Here is a 23546-nt window from a genome sequence, read left to right on the forward strand (position 1 = left end):
TGATTCTTCGGTAGGGAACGTCAGCATGTGATTGACATATTTTTTTCAAATACATTATGTTTTAAAGGAAATATGAAAAACAAAAGAAAACTATTCAAAACCAAAAAATCAGAAGAATCGAAAAGACAAAATCTCTGAAATTCGGTGTAGGAAGTACTACTCAGTAACATAGGTAGTGAGGTAACACACAAGACACAAGGCCCATAGATGTGCACGCATGTAAGTTTGTTCGGCATTTCTTTCATCGCTACGAGCGACGAATAGGGCCTCTCGCCAAGGCCAGTGGCGGTGGCAGAGAATTCACTTTATGTATCACTATCATGATAATATTTTTCACTGAACTATTAATTTTACGTTTTAAAAAACAGGATTTCTAGGACGGGCTTCAGTCTAAAAGTTGTATAGTTTGAACTAGGAGTAGCCATGATCCTATAGGATTCAAGAGGATGTGGCCTTATATCCCCGCAAAAAAAAAAGAGAGGATGTGGCCTTATAATTAATCCTGTGTTTTTTATTTATGTATTTATGAAAATCATACGAATAAAAAGGCCACCAGTAAAGTGGAGGTGGCACGAGAAGACGTACTATATGGGAAAATGTATCATGTAAATAAATATCTCAACGCACAAATCGACAGCCAAGAGGGGGGATAATATCTTACCGCACAAATCGACAGCCACGACAGTGGGTACAAATAACGTCGCCTACAGACGGTAAGGGAGGGAGGGGGCGAACGCACCGAGTGGAGGAAGTCGATGGACAACGTGCATCCATCCATGGCGACGGCGGGACCAGGAGGTCGCACCCGTTCTTTGATCATTGCGGGAAGCTCGGCGCCCAACGAGGCAACGCCAACGAGAAGGGCACCGATGGATCGAATCAAAATAGCCAAGCACGCACCTCACGGCCCTCATCCCAATCTCCACCGGGCCTCCTCGCCACGCAGGCGGACACGACCTCGCACCACGCACGCAGCCATGTACAGATGTACAGTACTACTGTACTGGACGTAGCCAAAAAGGCCCAACCGTTAGGAGAGACGTCGCGATCGGCGCATGCTGCGTACGACGCGAGAACACCGCCCGAAAGGAAGACGGGGGACCCACGCACCGCCGCAGCAGTTGTGTGCCGGCGAGGGACGACGCGCGGCGTTGCTTGCGGTGCGGTGGGTGCGAGGCCGCTGTCGAGCCGGATCAGGGATCATGCAGCGCAGACGCGACTTCTTGGGTCGCACGGGGGTGGACCGACCGACATCTTGCTTGCCTTCGGCTTTGGCTTTGTCCAGCTCCAACTTGTTCTTCTGCTTCTTCAAAGGCTCTGGCTTTATCGGGTGCTGGAAATGTGGGAATGAAAGAAAACGAGGTGTAGATGGTTTCCAGCCTAGTTTCTAGAGAAGATGACAGCTAACTATGAACGGTCTGCGACGCACCGGCCAGATTTTGAATGATTTGTGGCTAGGGGTATGAAACAACGAGAGGTGCATGGCCTGTCAAGCTCTCGGTGAACAATGTGGCCTACATCATGTGTTTGAGTTAAGTTATACTCGGTTCTCAAAAAAGTTAAGTTATACTCAGTAATGATCTCCCTCGCAAAAAAAAAAATACTCAGTAATGATCTAAAAGTCTTATATTTGTTTACGGAGGAAATACTTTAATTCATGCATTGCTCGGCTCGATTACAAGCTAAGCACTAGCATAATAATAACCTATAAGCCGACTTACATGGCATTTTGCGAGTGTAATGGAGAGGCAGGTAAAAAGAAGAACATTAGCTCTCATATAAGAGTCAACCTCTACACAGACTTTTATGTAAAAAGAGTAAATGACAGAACAGAGAAAGTGGAAAAAATAACTAACCTAATAGCCGACCTTATTACCGTCCTGTCTGTTTGGGCTTTTACTTCTGCTTTTGCAGCTTTTTCAGTTTGGCAAAACAAAAATCTAAATATGTGCTTGTTCATAAGCCAAAATTCGAAGCAAAAAGTCTCTATTTAGGAGCTTTTGTGATTTTTTTGCCAAAGTGGAAAAGCGGCAAAAGAACAAGCAAAAACTCAACAAACAGGGACTATATAAACAATCGATATTGCTAGCTCTTGATGACATGTCATTTTTATATAACCAATTGATGGCTATATTATTAAGTTTGCTTTTAGGGTGGGTTACGAGGGCTGGTAAGCCAATATCAACTGAACTAATGGTCGGTCTAAGCTCGTATCGGATTTGTTATTCTATGGCAGCTGAGAATCTATTGTTTTCTTTTTTATTTGGAAAGTCAAAGGTCATATATTAAATAAATTAGCATGTTTAGATTTATTATAATAACAAAAAATTACAGACATCCTTAATGAAATGAGCATCGTCTTCTTTCTACATTCAACAGCGACACTGTGAGCAAACCTCATTGTACAAGGTCTTACTAGGAGCAAGCTTAGGCCTTGTATAATGCAAGACGCTCAGGGGACGTGCTTAGAGAAATAACCAGTGTCCCCTTAAGCACCGTTGCTTATTTATAGAGGGTAGACGCTTAATTAGGTGTCTCTCCGGTAGAAGTAGGCTTTGATGCTTCAAAAGAATCCGGTTTTTTTAAGCACCTCCCTGTGCATCTAGCATTGTACAAGGTCTTACTAGGAGCAAGCTTGCTGAAACTCAGGATCTCGTAAAAGTAACAGCCAGAAAATCATCGATGTAGACCATGCTAACAACATTGAATTGAATAGATCGTCATTTGGAGAATCCGGCACCGAGTAGGGCCAGAAGTTACTCCCAACCTTGGCCAAACAAAGAATGGGGATAGAAACTTCACAAGTCCTTGTCGAAGCCGTATTTGGCTAAGCTTCATTGGATGGAAATGAAAATATAGAACAAAAACACATCACAACACCATCCGCTCTGTAGGACACCGCGACAGTGAACAAATGTTAATCACACCAAACTGAGTGCTCGATGGTCGACGCAATCCTATGACTCGTCGACCTCACTCCAAGGAAGGACATCAACATTGGGGAAGCCAATGAACCATTATTCCCATGGCCGGAATCCCAACTTCACGAGAGACGAAGAACTTGATTTCCTTACGAGAGAAGAACCAAAACACTTAGATCCAGGGTTTCCCCGGCCTCCGCTGACCTGTGGCTAAAAGGGCAGAGTTAGCCATCTCTTGGCCGCTTCCTCTCCAACAGACCGTATAAAACAATGTTTTGATGTGGTTGTACCTGTCGACTTGGAATCATCATGGGAATCTATTATTTCCAAATCTAAGTTGTGTATTGTCGTGTGATCTAGAGTTTAAAAAAACATGGGAATCTTGAACTCGAGATAAGATCAATTTGAAAAGAAATGAGCTAAGTATGGGCATCTTTTCTCAATCGGTTGAAAAAAAATACCATACTTGAAGCTGGTTCTCATTTACTTTTGACTTGACATAGTTCAAATTAACACAGTTTGTATGCCATTTTTAATACTGAGAGTTTAGAATAGAATAACTAGCTACGTGTAATAGCTTATAATTTAGGACTTTATAATGTATTTAAACCAAAAAGTGATTTTGTTTCAGAAAGGCTACCCTGAATACCCTATATAAGATACTCCCTCCGTAAAGTAGTATAAGTCATTTTATATCACTGCTTTAGTGATAAAAAACGTCTTATAATACTTTACAAAGGAAGTATTTGTTAGCCTTTTACGTGTTGAGGAATGTATGAAAACCTAAAAATGAAGAAACAACATCGTAACAAATGCATTTTGCGTTGCAATTTTTGACTCAAAAGTGGATGGGCATGAACTCAAAATCTTTACAAAGCCAGGTATAAGCCAACTTTGCAGCTCGGCCACTAGCTGAAGTCAAATTAATATAGAACATTTCTTGATGATGTTAACTCGAGCTTGTTGTAGCTCGCTTAAACTCTGATATTATGTTGTATTGCTTCCCTAATCAAAACAAACATGCTTGACAAGTTATGGTGCGGATACAAACTAGATGTAACTTGAATGTCCTCCTTTTCGGGAAAGAATGTTCTTGTTTTTCGTTGGAAAAACCAACGCCGACGTCAAGATCAGTCTCCTTTCCTTTCTCTTTTCGGGAGCAGAGCTGAAAAAGATGGCATTTTCCGTATCTAAATATTTAGCCCCCACAAATATATTTTTCTCGATATAGAAGCATACCACCTCACCATGCATTTTGCATGGGAAAAGACCCACCTCAACATGCAACATGCATGATAATTTTCACTCTGTTATGCTATTTTTATTTAATAAGTATTCTAAAACAATACAATGATCAACCACAAATAGGCCGTATGCATTTCCTGTTTTAGTTCTTATATTATTACTCTAAATATTCATGTTTCATACAATCAAATCTCACTGAAACATATTCCCAAAACAGTATGCGGGATATAATCTAGTGATGGCCTATTCATAATGTCAAAAAGAATGTTCAAAATCACATCCTTGTGACAAAAACAACATTTTATTGCCTTTCACAAACAAATCTCACTGAAACATATTCCAAAAGATTCCCAAAACAGTATGTGGGATATAATAAAGTGATGGCCTATTGATAATGTCAAAACGAATGTTCAAAATCACATCCTTGTAACAAAAACAACATTTGATTTCCTTTGAAGTTGTCACTCGTAAACTATTCTTTTTCAGAAAGCCGGGGCTAGGTGTCAGTCGGTTGATTTGAATGTTTCGCCTCGCTCTAGCCTCCCTCACATATCATTGTGCTTAAAAAGAGTTATGTCCATGCACCAGCCTCCCTCCATCCATGCTCCAAACTCCCAGGCGTCTCCTTCCAATGAAGGAGAACATCATCAACTTTGCAACAACAAATAAAACACCTGCAAACGTCCGAACTTGCACCAGCTATGCAGACCTTGCAATGATGTCATTACAACAACGAAGATCGCCTCGCTGCACCTCTCAACCGTCGCTGACTCGCATCGCCGCCTGCTGACAACGTTAGCACTGTCTGGCGGCCCTTAAAGCGCCAACGCGACCGGCTCGCAACACCTTTGGTAGTCACTCGGAATAAGAGATCTTGGGCGCAACTCCCTTGTAGCACACGTCGTCCTGCTCATCACAGATTGAGGACTGCTCACAAAACAGCTAGAGGTGTTGGCCACCACCCCCTTGCAACACCCGTCGACCCGCTCGAAGCACCACGGTGGATGCTCACAACATCGAGAGATGTTGAAAGTCGCCACCTTATAACAATGGTTAGCCTGCTCGCAGCTGTGAGAGCCCTGGCAGCCACCCATTGCAACACCTGCTGTCCAATCACGTAGCACCTCCGATGGCTGCTCTCAACGAGGATCTCGACAAAGTAATAGATAAGGAGATGGGAGAGGTATGGGGTGCGATGCATGGCAATAAGTTGGGGCATGCTGTGGGGGCGAGCTTCGAGATTGGCATAGAGAATACGATGGCTATTACAACCTTCGACTTGCAACAATGATGCAACAAGTCATGGGGTGCAGACTTATAGTGTGGCGGGGTTTGGAAGTTGTTGATGGAAGAGGTACCGGGAGAAAGGGGGGCAGATGGGATGAGGGGTCCGGGAAAGAAGGTGGCTGCAAGAAGCTTGGGGCGACGAGGTAGAGTGTGTGTGTGCGGGGCCACGGACGCGTGGCACGGGAGTAAGGCGGCTAAAGCGTGCATTGGAAACAGTATGTCTAATTATAATACTTCCCCTTTTAAAAATGTTGGCTTTATGCTTATGGTATGTACCAATGGGAAAGAGTTGAACTTCCATTTTTTTTACTTTACAAAGTTTTGAGTAGAAAACATTCCTTATAACCAATTTTTTTTATGTTTTCTTGAAGCGGACAACTTAATTCGTGCCCATCGAGAAAACAACCTCCTCAAGTTGTGTGTCGGGGAAAATAAGATGGAGTTTCACCGTAGATTCTATCAGCTCCTCAGGGCAACGAGGTTAGGGTTTCTTGTTGTGCATACTCGACGACGAGATTTGGGGTTAGTTTCTTCAGATCGATTTAAGGGTCCAATGACTACGACTGCAGCTCCAGGGCGTTGGTCCTTTATCAGCACATCCATGAAGACTTCCCGACTCTCATCAACAAAGTAAGACCGACTCTAGTACGGGAGAGACAACAGCGCTTTGACGGTTCGTGGCGGCGGCGGCGGTCATTCGGTGGTCTAGAGACTTTGAGGTAACTTATTATGTTTGATATGTTTTGTACTTCTATTGTACTCCCTCCGTTCCTTTTTACTCTGCATATAAGATTTGGGTCGATTCAAACCTTACAAACTTAGACCAAATTTTCTATAAAAAATATCAACATCTACAGTACCAAATATACATAATATGAAACTACATTCCATAATGAATCTAAAAATATTCCTTTCGCCTTGTAAATGTTGATAAAATTTTTATAAGATTTTTTTTCGATAAAGGGCGTTTCTATAAGTATGGACAAGATAGAGATACTTTGACTTCGATAAAAGTATATGCAGATTAAAAAAAAACGGAGGGGTACCTTTATAATAGATTGGGTCCTTTTTGAAAGAAAGAAAAAACACATTGATTCACCTACATTTGTGTTTTTAGATGGCTCTCCGCAGGGTTCATAACTACGAAAACAACCCCCTGGTCCTTGCTGCCGGGAGTTGAGACAGTTTTCGGATTTAAGACAATAACACGCAACTTATTCATCAATCGAATGAATAACTCAACAATCACCTGGCCTCTCATGAGCGTTGGAAGAGGGACAACAATTCAACAAAAGACCGGCTCAAGCATGGGCAGGCCAACATAGAATCTAGATCTGAATCTAAATACACACGTACCACGACTATCAAATTTATGAGCACAATACGGGGGGCGGCAGTACCTGCTACCAGTAGCGTACTACTCCTATGTGGGAGTTGATGGTGATGTGCGTCTGGATTCCACCTACATTTGTTTGTGATTAGGTGTCCGGCCGACAGTGCTGATAACTACGAAAACCATCGCGCGTGGTCCTTTCCGCAGCATGGAGCCGAGGCCGTTTTTTCCAATAAACTAACACGCAACCGCAAGTTATTCATCCACCACAAGTTATCTGTGGAGATCTTTGTTTCCTTTCTTTTCCTTAGATTAGAAGAGAATGATTATCTGCGTGCCCCACTGTTGCTGATTCATTGTTCCGTTCTAGTGGAACTTGGGGCTGGAGAGGTGTGTTTCCAGCTGTTTTTGGCCCCTCCCGGGTCGTGTGATCGTCGCACCCTGTATTTTTCCGGGTTATTATTGTAGAACAGTAGTACTAACTAGTGGACAATTCGAGCCCGCCCAAAAGTCCCATAATTCCACCTACCTACTCGCCACTTTGTTTTGCCGTTATACGGCACTCACAAAGCTGAATATTCCTTTAGAATACAAAGTGCATTTGTTTATACGACGAGATAGATATTGTTGTACTATTTTCTTTTAAAAATATATATAATACTCGTATTTCTCAGCTATCTGATGAAGGATGTTCCCCTTAAATTCTCAGCCTTCACGGGGACACAACCGTGCACGCACCATGCCTACCTCCTCTGCTCCCCGCCTCTTCCTCCTCTGCTTCTTCGCTCTGCTCTCCCACTCCCACTTCTCCGCCGCTAGGCCGCACCACCTCCGCCTCTCGGCCGAGGACGTCGCCACGGTCGAGGCGGCGCTGCCGGCTCGCCACCTCGCCAAGGCCAAGACCACCTTCTTCGAGGTCAACCGGCCGCTGCACCCGCCGCGGGGGAGCTCGGGACCCTGCTCCACGCTCCTCCTCTCCCAGTCCTTCGCGCTCACCCTCAACAAGCCGCCGGTCACCGCCGCCTACTCGCCGCCCTCCTGCCTGAGCGGCGCGGAGGACGTCTCCCTCGCCGTCCTCGAGTGGCGCGCCGACTGCCACGGCGTCCAGTACGACCGCATCTTTGGCGTCTGGCTCGGCGGGGCGGAGCTCCTCCGCGGCAGCACCGCCGAGCCGCGCCCGGGCGGCGTCACGTGGTCCGTGCACAAGGACGTCACCAAGTACGCCTCCCTCCTCGCGGCCGGCAACTCCACGCTCGCGGTCTACCTCGGCAACCTCATCGACGACACCTACAACGGCGTCTACTACGCGAACCTCACGCTTCACCTCTACTTCCGGGGCAAGGCCCAGCTGACGTCGGAAGCGTCGACGCCCGCCCACCTGATCGTCCCCGTCTCGAGAAGCCTCCCTCTCGACGATGGGCTTTGGTTCGTGGTCCAGAACAAGACCGACGTCGAGTCCACGCGCGTCGCCGTGCCGGCCAACGCTTACCGCGCGGTGCTCGAGGTCTACGTCTCGTCCCACTACTCCGACGAGTTCTGGTACATGAACACGCCGGACCAGAACGGGCCGTTCCGCGAGGTCACTGTCCTGCTCGACGGCGACGTCGTCGGTGCCGTGTGGCCGTTCCCGGTGATCTACACCGGCGGCATCAACCCCCTCATCTGGCGCCCAATCACCAGCATTGGCTCGTTCAATCTGCCCACCTACGACATCGAGCTCACGCCGTTCTTGGGGAAGCTGCTGGACGGCAAGGAGCACGAGGTCGGGTTCGCGGTGACCAACGCGCAGAACTCGTGGTACGTGAACGGCAACCTCCACCTCTGGCTCGACCCCAAGAGCTCCACGACCACCGGCGGCCTCATCTCCTACGACGCGCCGAAGCTGTCGGGGAGCATCACATCGCACTCCGTGGACGGCATCGACGGGGAGTACCGCGCGACGGCGAGCCGCAACATCTCGGCCACGGGGTGGGTAAGCTCGTCGCGCGGCAACATCACCACCACGTTCGCCCAGCGGCTCAGCTTCGCGAACTCGAACGTGGTGAGCAACAAGGGCAGCTCGCAGGTGATCAACCAGACCACCGACGCTCACGCCGACGTCGGCGGCGGCGCGTACGCGCAGCAGGTGCACCAGAGCTTCCCGCTCTACATCTTCCAGGGCGGCGACGGCAGCGGCACCTCCTCGCAGCGGCTGAAGCGGCGCGTGGAGATCGGGTTCGTGGAGTCCCGCGCGGGCGCCGGCGGGGCGGGGACGAGCACGCTGCGCAACGAGCAGGTGGCGGAGGCGGAGGTGGTGCTCCGGGACGACCAGGTGGCCGGCGCGTCGTGGCGGATGCACCAGGTGTACAACTACGGCGCCAGCAACGGCGGCTGCTACTTGAGGAACGTGACCAGCGTCGGCTACGACGTGCTTTTCGACCATGACGTGGCGTCGTGCGCCGGGACGCGCCGACGTTGACGGCTGTCGGCCGGCGCCCGCCTACGTGGTAGATGGCCGGGATAACGGCCAGGAAGGGACCTGGTGTAAACTGTAATGGGAACAGAAGTGGGCCCTAATAGTTTCGTACTACTATAGTCTTTGCGTTGTGATGGGTCGTCTCGTGTCCTTAGCTCTGAATAAGAAAGGAGTGACGTGATGTATATGTAACCAAAATATAAAGACGAACATATGGTTATGCGCATCTAGGCCAAAACTCCTACGCGGCGTACAATTTGGTTTGCGTGTCTGTTCGAATCAAAACGAATAGAAACGTACGCCGCATATTAGAGTTGACTGAAGTTTGACCAAATTTATAAAATATATATATATAAATATTTAGCATAACAAATCTATATGATGTGAAAGTCATTCAACAACGAATATAATGGTATTAATTTGTTATTGTATATGTTAATATTTTTGCCTATAAACTTTGTTAAAGTTTGTAAAGCTTGACTTTGAGCAAAACTAATATGCGAAGTAAATAAAAACGGAGGGAGTACTTACATTGCGTTTCTTTGGTGTCCGTCCAAACACATTTTCAGTTCAAATTTGTGTCAGATTTGCGTCCACGAGTCCGCTAGGTGTTCGCCTTGGGATCGTGCTTTGACCATCCAACGTGTTCGGATATGGGTTCGAAACGATGAACGTTCAAACATGGACGTGTTAACATGGGAAGGCTTGACAAAAAGAAAAAGCGGAGCGGGGAACCACCTTTTTTTTTATAGATTTTTTTTTAATTTTGAAAACAACCATAGCTCTTTTTAGATATAATACGCATATATAGGAGAGAAGATTGCATCCGGAATCGTGTCTATTTTATACTTTTTTTACACGAATCCGAAATTGTGTCTATTTTAGAGTGTGCAATACTTATAGCACATCTAAATGTGTTTTAGCAAACAGTTTGACTAATTCACATCTAGATGTTTTTTAAGGATGTCATATCTAAGTTCTTACAAATATATAATGCAGCAACAAAAAACAAAAAAACTAGAACAAAAAAATAAACCACAAACTGAATGGACAACAGCTTAGACGTGACATAACTATGTCACATCTAGATGTGTCCTAGACAGACCCTTTAGCAAAAGGGTATTTTATATTTTGTCGGGAATCCGATATCGTGTCTCAGCGGATCTGATTCTCTTCAAACTTGGTATCCAAACAATCCGTCTATAAATAAAGGAGATAACCTGACGTGCTGTTACACCGTAGAACAGAATAGGCTGCGGGGATTTGTGCAAGCAAACAATAAATCCACAACCACGCATAGAGGCTTGCGGGGGGATTCGGGGAAGCAAGCTCTTGAAGGAGAGATGGGGGAGATCCATCGAGGCAGCATATGGGGAAAAGGGCCAGCTCGAACGCGGGGAGAAAGGCCGCCGTCGCCGGCGCCCATCACAGAAAAGAGCGGCGCGATGAGACGGAGGCGCAGAAGGTAGAGCGGCTGCAGCTGCAGGCAACTCTGGCGTTTGTGAAGGCGGCGCACGCGGACACCATGCTTTACCTTGACATGGAGGAGTACCGGAGGGCGGGCAAGCTCCACACTTACGACGAGGCCAAGGAGTGGAAGAAGCGTCTCGCCAGGGTCGCCAAACTCTACCCGCCTCCCAAGCACATCATGGAAAAGATCAGTGAATATACCAAGTACCTCGAGGAAGACGAGGACGACTTCAGGATAGGCCTTTGTCAATTGATCGAGGTGAAATCAGATTTCGAGAAATCCTTTTAGTGAGCGACGCTCCGCGCGGAGTGGTGTTCGTCCTTCTCTTGGCATCGTGGTTCGTATTTGTCGTGCGGTTGTTTTTTACGCGTGATTGTATGTATGGTACACTCTTGTCGTATTTGCGCTGTTTATGTTAGAAGGGAGAGAGGGATTTGGTGGAATAGTTGTTGTATTGCTTGAGCCTCGTGGGCATATATATAGAAGTACAATGATCTATTTAGAGTACAAGACAAGGCAGAACAAATCCTAGTCTATCTCGTCTTTCCTAATACAATCACGTTACTCAACATCCCCCGCAGTCACAACGGTAGCGACGCAGACGGTGAGACTGGAGAAGAATCCGAAGGCAAGCCGACGGACCCCCCCCCCCCCCCCCCCCCCACAGTCGTAACGGTCGACGCATCGCAGAGTCGTGGCTGGAGTGGAAACCGACGAGGTTGCTCAAGCAAGGCGGTAGCCCTTTGTGCCGTTTGTCGAGGTAGCCGAGAGCGTATGATGGTGGAGCCGTGGTCGAGGTAGCCGTGCGAAGAATGCCGTGGTCGATGTCGAGTCGGGGTAGCCGGTGTCGAGGAAGTCGCCGTGGAGCCGCGGGCGCAAGGGGCGCCGAGTTAGTCATAGGCACAGTAGTGTCGAAGTAGTGGTGCGCCGGGGAGAAGACGTTGTTGACGACACGTCGTGCCGGAGTTGCCAAGCCCGGGGACATATCGTAGACGAAGGCACGCACTGGTGTTGCCAGCACCGGGCATGCGTAGACGGACGAAGACGAAGTTGACGAAGCGCCGCACCAGGCTTGCCAGGCCGGGGACACGTCGTGGACGAAGGCACGCTTCGGTGTTGCCAGCACCGGGCATGCGTAGACTGGGACCTGCACGAGCTGTACGCCATGTCGAAGAAGTCGGAGAAGCCAGCAGAGAAGAACTCGACGACGGTTGCGGCGCCAATCGGCGTGGGGCCGATGTTGCACCCGCGGTTGTCGGAGTAGACGAAGTGGTCGAGGTAGATGACGGCGACGCTGGCGACGGGCTGGTGCTGGATGAAGACGAAGGAGGTGGACGGGCGTCGGCGGCGACTACAGGGGTAGCAGCGGCGGCAGGCAAAGAAGAGCGGCGGCGGCGGCTAGGTTAGGAGTGCGGCGGCGGTGCTCGAAGTAGGCGAAGAACCCTGACAGCGTGACGAAGACCGGCGCGGACGGTGGCGTTCCCGCGCCAAGGGAGACGGCGCCGCGCATACCACAGGAGGTCGACGCGCGGTGACGGCAGAGTGGACCGCATGCCGCGACGCTACGGTCCGAAGACGACGTAGTGGTGGCGGGCAGGTCGGGGCGAAAGCGGGAAGACCTGGGGCGACGGCGGGGACCGAGGGTCGTGACGCTGCGGCCCGAAGGGGCGACGCAATGGCGGCGGGCGAGTCGGTGCAACCGTGGGGACGGCCTCGGGCGGCGGCGGAGACCGCGTGCCACGCTCGCTACGGCCCGATGGGGACGCAGCGGCAGCGCGAGGGTCGGTGCAGCCAGCGAGACGGCCTGGAACGGACGTACTCGGGGCGGCGGTAGACCGTGGGCCGCGGCACTACGACCCAAAGTGGCGACGCAGCGGTAGCACGCGGGGCAATGCAGCCGTGGGAAGAACCACGGGGCGGCGGCGCTGCGGCCCGACGGGGCGACGCAGCGGCAGCCCGATGCTCGATCGGTGGAGAGGCGCGCTGAACTCGGGGACGATCTTCACGGGCCCTGCGAAGGCGCGCGCAACCGACGGGCCAGGTCGGTCATACGGCATAAATGAGGCGGATCGCGGCGGCGGGCGGGTGATTAATCCGATCGCGCGCGAGGTCGGGGACGACGCTCGGTGGAGGCGCGGTGGCGGCGGAGTCCGAGATGAAGCCGGCGACAGCGTGCGGCAGGGCGGCTATGATTGGCCGCCGCATGGCGCGAAGCTGCCGGGTCGGGGTGATGCATGAGTCCCGGTCGGAGCAGGGCGGTGACTGCCGCCGTAGATCGACGGGCGGGCCGGCGCGCGAACGACGGAGGTGAAGGGCCGCCGCATGACGCGAAGCCGCCGGGTCGGGGCGACCGGCGGGCAGACGCGCGGACAACGTGCGAGGCCGCCGGGTCGGTGAAGAAGCCGGCCGATCGTGCCGGTGTTGGAGTAGAGGCGCACGGGGTCGATGACGGCGTTGGGCGACACAAACCAATCAAGATTAGATCGAAAAACCAAAAAGAAACCGCCGATCAAGATGACCGATGGGAGAGAGAAAACCCCGGAGCAAGGGCTCGGGAAAAAGACTCTCTAGGGCAGACGGTCTACACGGCCGGCGGGCGAACCCTAGGTACGGGCGGCGCGGCCCCCGACGACGGTCATGGAGGCCGAACGCCCCAGGGGCGGCGCGCGGGTGCGGAAGCGGCAGCGGCTAGGGTTTAGGATCGATTAGGCTGATACCATGTTAAAAGAGAGAGAAAAATTTGATGAAATAATTGTTGTATTGCTTGAGTCTCGTAGGCATATATATAAAAGTACAATGATCTACTTAGAGTACAAGACAAGCCAGAACAAATCCTAATCTATCTCATCTTTCCTAATACAATCCCGTTACTCAACAGTTTATTAGGTTTGTATTTGTCCTATCTATATGTCGGTTGGTTTCCTCTTTAATATTGTTATATGAGAAGATTCTTTCATGTGTTTACGTATTTTTATCTCCTAATAAGATGTGCTTCCAACGATTTTGCCAATCTCTGTTTACTAGTAGGCTTGCAACGACGCACGTCTCAATTAATGCAAATATATACACTAAATAAGTCTTTCTTTCTATATTCTGAAGTTATATGTACAATAATATTGTCTCCGGAATTTTTTAAATATCTTCTTTATTTGTGTAAAACAAATAGCAGTAAAAACATTCTAATCCATTGCAAGGATATATCTCACATAATTTTTTTTAAAACGGAGGCAAAAGTTTTACCTCATCGATTAATTAAGAAGAAGAGAATTGCCCAGTTAATTAAAGGAAAACCGAGCAAAAACCAATACAAACGGAGCACAGACTAACTACTCACATGGCAAGAAAACCTCACAACTGCACAGGCGGCCCCGCTAGACTCTCCGATTACACAACATCCACAAACCTCGACATTGCTACTACGCAGTGTGACCCCAAACAAGAACACCTCCACATAAGACATCAAACACCTTCCAACCCACAACGACAACCCAATCCAAGAGGATGGGCCGAGAGAATGAAGATCATCCATCAAATAGCCAGAGACACCTTGCCTATGGCGCCACTCTTGCCTTTTCCCACCTTCTTTTGTTTGCCTCTTATTGGTGTCTCCGTCAGAAGGCAAGCAATCGACCTGCCCAAACCAAATCTAGCAACCTTCACACTGGCGAGCAAATCACAAAGTTCTTTCGCGAACGGAGCATCTGGATTTGGAGTAAGTGCAACCACACTTGGCTCATTGGTCATGTCACTCACAGGCATCACATGCTCGATGGTCGCAGACGAGGGAATGATAGAGACTGCAACGTCCAAATCACCACACACCTTGGCATCAGGTATTTGGCTAGACTCCAAGGGTGATGATGTCGGTAAAGCCATAATCGAGATCTCGGGGGGGGGGGGGGGGGTCTACCTTCAGTTGTTTGACGGACAGAGGCAGAACCGGGCCCGCACACAACTCCTACAACTCAGGCATGATCTGCAGCACCGGAGTCACGACCACATCATTGTCCAGTCCCTCAGAGGCTGACGACGGCGAACATGCTCTAACACGAGGGGAGAAACGACCATGAAGCTCGGCACCCATCCCGACCTCGAACATATCTAACATAATGAAATGGGTTTACATGGCGTATAAGAAGAATTTTGAATTGAACCAGAAGCACTGAGAATAAATACTCTCCACCTCTTATGAGGTTACATTACAAAGTGGCAGCGGCATACTGAATGACAATATATCATGCCTCGTAAGAAAGAATTTTACAAACTTACTCATGACTCATGACATGGGTTGAAACTTCTAATAATCCAAAACAAAAACAAGACAATCGTTTATTTGTCTGCAGATAACAAGGCTGGTGACATTTCCATTATGCCCGGCAACCAACATGTATCTCTCTGCATCTGCTGTATCCATCCTTCTTCAGGACTTACGATCAACAAATAATGTATTCTCTGCATCAAGGATGGTTGTTGCCTAATTAGGAATCTGTTCCTTGTGCTCTCCAATTGTTCTTAGCCTTCTTGGCATATTGCCGTTGTTGCAGTAGCCCACCTAGAACCATCTTCTACTAGGAGGGGACAATGCCATTAAATTAGAGAAAATCAGATTTTTTTTATAATGCATCAACTTCATTATGATATAAACGCCAATTTTTAGGCACATTCGTATACAAACACACACCCGATGTTGAAGAAACATACCATGCCTAACTTGAGAAATCACAATAACTGAACCATTAAAAAAAGGACAACGCTAACGCCCATACGTGTGGTGGGAGCCAAACCCGCCCACACGCCCTATAGCACACAGACTGCGCCATGTCACCGTATGCATGCATGTGGAAATCTTTTTGGATTTTCTGTTTTTAAAATATTTTATCTCTTAAATGAAAAATCCGATTGAAGATCCGTTTTCGCCATTAAATCCCTCGTGACGAGATCTTCGAAACTAGATCTCATATCAATATATTTCGACGAAATTTTTTTGGGTTAAAAGTTGCCGTGTCTATTGCACATGAATTGCCATGATGTTTACACTGAAGTTGGCATGATATGTTTCAGCTATTTTCTTCTACATTTAAAAGTAATTTTTGACATATTATAAAACGGGGAATTAAGAAACTAAACTTGCCATGCACAATAAATTAAAATTGCCATGATACATGCACTTAAAATTGCCATGGTTCATACAAAAAATATTTTCATGGTCAAAGTACTGGAATTGCCATTATCGAAAAACTAAAATTGTCATGATCTACAAACTAAAATTGCCACATGGCAACTTTAGTTTAAGCACTATGGCAACTACAGTGTAAACATCATGGCAACTTTTGGAGAAATTTTTTTTTCGTCGAAACATATCTACATGAGGTCTAGTTTTGAAGATCTCATCAAGACGAATTTAATGGTGAAAATGGATTTTTAACTCGCTTTTTAATTAGGAGATAAAACATTTTTAAGCCGAAAACCAAAAAGATTTCTGCTGATGTCATCTATTCATACGTGGCAAAATGAGTGGTGATGGAGGTGTATGTGCGATGTGCAAACGCCCACACGTGTGGGCGTTAATTTTTCCGTAAAAAAATCATTTAAGATAGGATTGCATGAGCAGTGCCACCGTAACCGCTAGTATCTTTCTCTAATGAATTAAGGAAAGCTAACAAGTTCATATACTAAGGGACATTATCCTGCAAAATAGTACTCCCTCCGTCCCATAATATAAGAACGTTTTTGACACTACACTAGTGTCAAAAACGTTCTTATATTTTGGGACAGAGGGATTAAGATTTAGCATGGTATTTTGTGGTACAGAAGTAACAGTACAGAGCAGATTTGTTGATAGGTATCTTCATGGGGGAACTCATAAGCAACACTAAATAGTGCTTGAGCTGTTGCAGATGTTTTAAAGCTGACTATTGATGATAATCAACTATAACTGCTACCGAAACAATGTGTGATATACGCTCAATGTCCCGTGTAATGGCAGAGAGATCGGCCTTAAATAGAAAGCATATATTAAGAGCTGAGCTAAGGCCTATAGCATCAAGGGAATAATTGAAAAGGAATGAGAACGTACTTAAAAAAGAAATCACCAGTTGACGGTAGCTGACAGACCCGAAATTGCAATTTGATCAAAATCTCAGGAAACATGAGGCTTAATATTGCACAGTGTCTAGTAGGCTTAATATTATAAATGACACAAAATTTGTTCGACATAACTCTTAGCATGAGCTCATTGGCAACTCCCCTTAAGCTAGGACAAAATAATGGGTGAAATTAAAATTAAAGATTGGAAGCAGTCTTCAACGCCTTCAACATGTTGAGGCCCTACACATCCTACAAAAATGGGAGATGCAAAACCAAAAAAATATTGCTATTTTTCAGAAAATATTTAGTTAGGATATGAAACACCCATGAAATTTAAACCAATAAACCAAACATGGAAGTTGAAAGAGAAACTTAAATGAGAAGTGACTGTAGTGCTTCTACAAACCCATTCATACGATGCCTATTCAGGAGTCAGGACAGAAGTGGATTGGGTATATGCATCATCCTGATGTCTGAGTGTGAAATGTTGTGTATCTAAGAGATAATAAAATCGTTACTTCCTTAGCCATAAACCGAATAAATCACAGAACATATCGGAATCACCATGAACTAGCACAGGATTGATAAGTGGCCATATCAAGATCACACCTTTAACCCCAGAATCAATCATGACAAGTAGCGACTTAGTGCAGCAGCCCAGTGGAAGATTATATCAAACAATTTGATCCAAATAAATTAAGAATCTTCTGCTTGTCAATGTTCAGCCTCGTCGGAGTGGGGCGAGTGATGGCGGCGGCGGTCGCGCCGAGTATCACTTATCAATCCTGTGCCGGCTGGGCGTCTCCGGCCGGTGGTTCTCCTACATCCGGCACGCCTGCTGGCTCGCATTCGCCCTCGCCCGCGCTGGCGACACCGATGGGGGAGGCTAGAGCGCCGGGTACGACGCTCGTGCTCTTGCCCTCCAGCCCGATGGCCTCCCATCCTGACCCTTCGCATCTGGAGCCGCCCTCCGCTGCTGTCACCGCGCTGGAAGGAGTGGACGCACCGACGACCGCCGACCAGCCTGCGATGGATGCGCCAAGTACTGAAGACCCGCTGCCCCTGCCGACTGTGACGGCCCCTGATGTGCCCAGGACGGCGCCTCCGCTCATGCCGCCACGCCGTCCGGCCGGCGGCAAGCGCGCTAGGTCGACCTCCACGCCGGTGACTGCTACGCGCCGGAGTGCGCGACTCGACGCGGCGATGCCACCTGGGACACCGACTCCGTCCATTCCAGAGAGGGCGGAGCGTAGGGCTGCAGCTCGTTTCCTGAGCTAGGTACCTCATCCATCTCGCCCCAGATTTCCCAGTATGATTTTTCTGCATTGGAATCGGCCCCGCTGGGCAATCTGGCCGTGGTGGCCAACGACTCAGGGATCGTTTTCAGGGGGGAGAGGGGTTCCCCTTCAGATTGCCGCAATTCAGGCAAAGGAGATTCTTTTTTTTTTTTGAGGGGTTCAGGCAAAGGAGATTCTGGACGGGAAGTTGGCTGCAGCTGCGGCGCAGCTCTCTCAGGCCTCGGCGACTACAACACCATCCGTGGGTCCTGGGCCCACCAACACCGCACCCCGCGGTCGGACTCGCTCCCGCACCTTTGCGATAGGCCGGGCCCATTGTTCCAGGGTTAGGAACCCCAGACCCGGTTTCTTAATGCGGACGCTTTTTTGGAATATCCACGGCTTGGGCGAAACCGGCCGCCGCCGACAACTCATCGAATAAACGTGAGATGATAGGATTGATATTGTCGCCATCCAAGAAACGATGTGAACCGGGTTCTCCCTCTCCGGGCTAGATCCCCTTAGTCCTCACCTCTTCGCGTGGCACTGGCTCCCTTCTAGTGGGATCACAGGGCACTCCGGAGGCATCCTTCATGGAGTGAAGGACGCGACCTTTGAGGTTGGGAGTATGGACCGATGCGAGTTCTATGTGAGCATGGAAGTATTCAAACTGCTGATCAACTTCAAGTGGGAGATCATCACCGTGTATGGCCCAGCGGACCATAGCCGCTCTAGCTCCTTTCTCGAGGAATTACACATGAGATAGCTAATGCCCAGCTCCCGGTGGTGGTGGGAGGGGACATCAACCTCATCTGCCACCCAGACGACAAAAATAACAATCGTGTCAATTTCCCTCGGATGCAACTCTTCAATGATTTCATTGCAGAGCTTGGCCTCCGCGAGATTGACCGCATTCGCGCTCGGTTCACCTGGACGAACAAACAGGCTGACTCAACCCAATCTGTGTTAGATCAAGTATTCATGTCCACAGAATGGGAACTTCGATCCCCTCTGGCCTCCCTCCGAGCTATTACGTGGATTGGTTCTGACCATGTACCACTCCTTCTCTCCTCCATCAAACGGCCTCGCCCCCCGCCTAGGTTTCGCTTCGAAAACTTCTGGCTGGCTCGGCGGGGCTTTATCGCCACGGTACATGAGCGTTGGTCTGTCGCTAGGACGGAACCACACGAGCAACGAGCAGGTGGCGGAGGCGGAGGTGGTGCTTCGGGAGGACCAGGTGGCCGGCGCGTCGTGGCGGATGCACCAGGTGTACAACTACGGCACCAGCAACGGCGGCTGCTACTTGAGGAACGTGACCAGCGTTGGCTACGACATGCTTTTCGACCATAATGTGGCGTCGTGCGCCAGGACGCGCCGACGTTGACGCCTGTTGGCCGGCGCCCGCCTACGTGGCGCGCGCGAGTAGATGGCCGTGATAACGGTCAGGAAGGGACCTGGTGTAAACTGTAATGGGAACATAAGTGGGCCCTAATAGTTTCGTACTACTATAGTCTTTGCGTTGTCATGGGTCGTCTCGTGTCCTTAGCTCTGAATAAGAAATGAGTGATGTGATGTATGTAATCCCTAACTGCAATTAGAGTTCATTATGTGTTTAATCCCTTTCTTTTCGAACTTATGTCTTCTGAATTTGCTAATCAGAATTAGTTATTTCTCAATTGATATCAGTTAGTATGTCTCCAATAGATGACGTAAAATCACTACTGCAGGATGCTGCTAACGCGACACTATGATCAAAGACCCTTCGACGAAACTGTGTGCGATGCCATAATCGTAAATGGTGGTGTAAAAACCCATCAAAAATTATGCAAAACGTTTGCGATGGAGGATGCATCAAACACGGTTCAGATTTTAGTTGCGTGTGCGATGCGGCGCATACGGTTCAGCTCAATTAACTATTTGCGATGAGGAGGAACAAAAGAAACGGGAAGCCAGATGAAGGTGTGCGATACACAGCATACGGTTCACTCGGATGAACTGTTTGTGATTAGGCAACACAAAAGAAATGGTCAGCCAGATCAAGGTGTCTGCGATATACGGCATACGGTTCACTCGGATGAACTGTTTGCGTTGAGACAAAAGAACAAAAACGGTTCAATATAACAAGATGTGTGTGATACACGGAAATAGGTCTGTAATCAGAAATGTGTGCGAAGACCGATAATAACACAGACGATTGCTTCTAATAAGACGTATGTGATATGCTCTGTCTACACAACATCTATTGGCCATTGGGGGACGGGCGGTCATCCGGATACGCCATAAGGATGCGAAGAGGCATCCTATATCAGCAAGGACTAGCTATTTGTTTTATTATTATTTTTTATTTTTTAACACATGTTAAAGAAGGACTACCGCATTACTTTTTGACAATGTGCGATACGTGGCATATGCTACCTCTTGAGCACTGCGTTGGTTTTCCCTTGAAGAGCAAAGGGTGATGCAGTAAAGTAGCGTAAGTATTTCCCTCAGTTTTTGAGAACAAGGTATCAATCCAGTAGGAGGCCACACTCAAGTCCCTTGCACCTACACAAACAAATAAAAACCTCGCAACCAATGCAATAAAGGGGTTGTCAATCCCTTCACGGCCACTTACGAAAGTGAGATCTGATAGATATGATAAGATAATATTTTTGGTATTTTTATAATAAAGATGCAAAGTAAAATAAAGCAAAATAAACGGCGCCAGAAATAGCTAAGTGTTGGAAGATTAATATGATGGAAAATAGACCCCGGGGCCATAGGTTTCACTAGTGGCTTTTCTCAATAGCATAAGTATTACGGTGGGTGAACAAATTACTGTTGAGCAATTGATAGAATTGAGCATAGTTATGAGAATATCTAGTTATGATCATGTATATAGGCATCACGTCTGTGACAAGTAGACCGACTCCTGCCTGCATCTACTACTATTACTCCACACATCGACCGCTATCCAGCATGCATATAGAGTATTAAGTGTTGGGGATCGTAGCAGAATTTTAAAATTTTCTACGCATCACCAAGATCCATCTATGGAGTTTACTAGCAACGAGAAGGAAGGAGTGCATCTACATACCCTTGTAGATCGCGAGCGGAAGCGTTCAAGTGAACGGGGTTGATGGAGTCGTACTCGTCGTGATCCAAATCACCGATGACCGAGCGCCGAACGGACGGCACTTCCGCGTTCAACACACGTACGGAGCAGCGACGTCTCCTCCTTCTTGATCCAGCAAGGGGGAAGGAGAGGTTGATGGAGATCCAGCAGCACGACGGCGTGGTGGTGGAAGTAGCGGGGATCCCGGCAGGGCTTCGCCAAGCGCAAGCGGGAGGGAGAGGTGTCACGGGAGGGAGAGGGAGGCGCCAGGGGCTAGGGTACTGCTGCCCTCCCTCCACCCCACTATATATAGGGGTCCTGGGGGGGCGGCGGCCCCCTGGAGATCCCATCTGAGGGGGGCGGCGGCCAAGGGGGTGGCTTGCCCCCCAAGCCAAGTGGGGCGCCCCCCCACCCCCAGGGTTTCCAACCCTAGGCGCAGGGGAGGCGCAGGGGAGGCCCAAGGGGGGCGCACCAGCCCACAAGTGGCTGATTCCCCTCCCCACTTCAGCCCATGGGGCCCTCCGGGACAGGTGGCCCCACCCGGTGGACCCCCGGGACCCTTCCGGTGGTCCCGATACAATACCGATAACCCCCAAACTTTCCCGGTGGCCGAAACTGGACTTCCTATATATAATTCTTCACCTCCGGACCATTCCGGAACTCCTTGTGACGTCTGGGTCTCATCCTAGACTCCGAACAACTTTCGGGTTTCTGCATACTAATATCTCTACAACCCTAGCGTCACCGAACCTTAAGTGTGTAGACCCTACGGGTTCGGGAGACATGCAGACATGACCGAGACGACTCTCCGGTCAATAACCAACAGCGGGATCTGGATACCCATGTTGGCTCCCACATGTTCCACGATGATCTCATCGGATGAACCACGATGTCGAGGATTCAATCAATCCCGTATACAATTCCCTTTGTCAATCGGTACGTTACTTGCCCGATATTCGATCGTCGGTATCCCAATACCTTGTTCAATCTCGTTACTGGCAAGTCACTTTACTCGTACCGTAATGCATGATCCCGTGACCAGACACTTGGTCACATTGAGCTCATTATGATGATGCATTACCGAGTGGGCCCAGAGATACCTCTCCGTCACACGGAGTGACAAATCCCAGTCTTGATCCGTGCCAACCCAACAGACACTTTTGAAGATACCCGTAGTGCACCTTTATAGTCACCCAGTTACGTTGTAACGTTTGGCACACCCAAAGCACTCCTACGGCATCCGGGAGTTGCACAATCTCATGGTCTAAGGAAATGATACCTGACATTGGAAAAGCTCTAGCAAACGAACTACACGATCTCTGTGCTATGCTTAGGATTGGGTCTTGTCCATCACATCATTCTCCTAATGATGTGATCCCGTTATCAATGACATCCAATGTCCATAGTCAGGAAACCATGACTATATGTTGATCAACGAGCTAGTCAACTAGAGGCTCACTAGGGACATGTTGTGGTGTATGTATTCACACATGTATTACGATTTCCGGATAACACAATTATAGCATGAACAATAGACAATTATCATGAACAAGGAAATATAATAATAACCATTGTATTATTGCCTCTAGGGCATATTTCCAACATTAAGTTCAAAAGAACAGAGTAACGCTTTAAGTAAGATGACATGATGTAGAGGGATAAACTCACGCAATATGATATAAACCCCATCTTTTTATCCTTGATGGCAACAATACAATACGTGCCTTGCTGCCCCTGCTGTCACTGGGAAAGGACACCGGAAGATTGAACCCAAAGCTAAGCACTTCTCCTATTGCAAGAAAGATCAATCTAGTAGGCCAAACCAAACTAATAATTCTAAGAGACTTGCAAAGATAACCAATCATACATAAAATAATTCAGAGAAGATTCAAATATTGTTCATAGATAAACTTGATCATAAACCCACAATTCATCGGTCTCAACAAACACACCGCAAAAGAAGATTACATCGAATAGATCTCCACGAGAATTGTGGAGAACTTTCTATTGAGATCCAAAAAGAGAGAAGAAGCCATCTAGCAAATAACTATGGACCAGAAGGTCTGAGGTAAACTACTCACACATCATCGGAGAGGCTATGGTGTTGATGTAGAAGCCCTCCGTGATCAATGCCCCCTCGGGCAGGACGCCAGAAAAGGCCCCAAGATGGGATCTCACGGGTACAGAAGGTTGCGGCGGTGTGATAACCCACAAGTATAGGGGATCAATTGTAGCCTTTTTCGATATGTAAGAGTCTCGAACCCAACGAGGAGCTAAAGGTAGAACAAATATTCCCTCAAGTTCTATCGATCACCGATACAACTCTACGCACACTTGACGTTCGCTTTACCGGAAACAAGTATGAAACTAGAAGTA

At 48.2% G+C, this 23546-nt stretch overlaps 1 protein-coding gene across 1 annotated transcript; it reads left to right on the forward strand.

Annotated features, from left to right (window-relative positions):
• Nucleotides 1-7476: 7476 nt before the first annotated feature.
• On the forward strand, nt 7477-9479 carry LOC109777976 (peptide-N4-(N-acetyl-beta-glucosaminyl)asparagine amidase A). Its single transcript, XM_020336534.4, has one exon. The coding sequence runs from the start codon at nt 7526-7528 to the stop codon at nt 9242-9244; it is 1719 nt and encodes a 572-aa protein (XP_020192123.2). The 5' UTR covers nt 7477-7525; the 3' UTR covers nt 9245-9479.
• Nucleotides 9480-23546: the final 14067 nt, after the last annotated feature.

The sequence above is a fragment of the Aegilops tauschii genome, chromosome 3, assembly GCF_002575655.3.
Source record: "Aegilops tauschii subsp. strangulata cultivar AL8/78 chromosome 3, Aet v6.0, whole genome shotgun sequence".
Classification (NCBI taxonomy): domain Eukaryota; kingdom Viridiplantae; phylum Streptophyta; class Magnoliopsida; order Poales; family Poaceae; genus Aegilops; species Aegilops tauschii.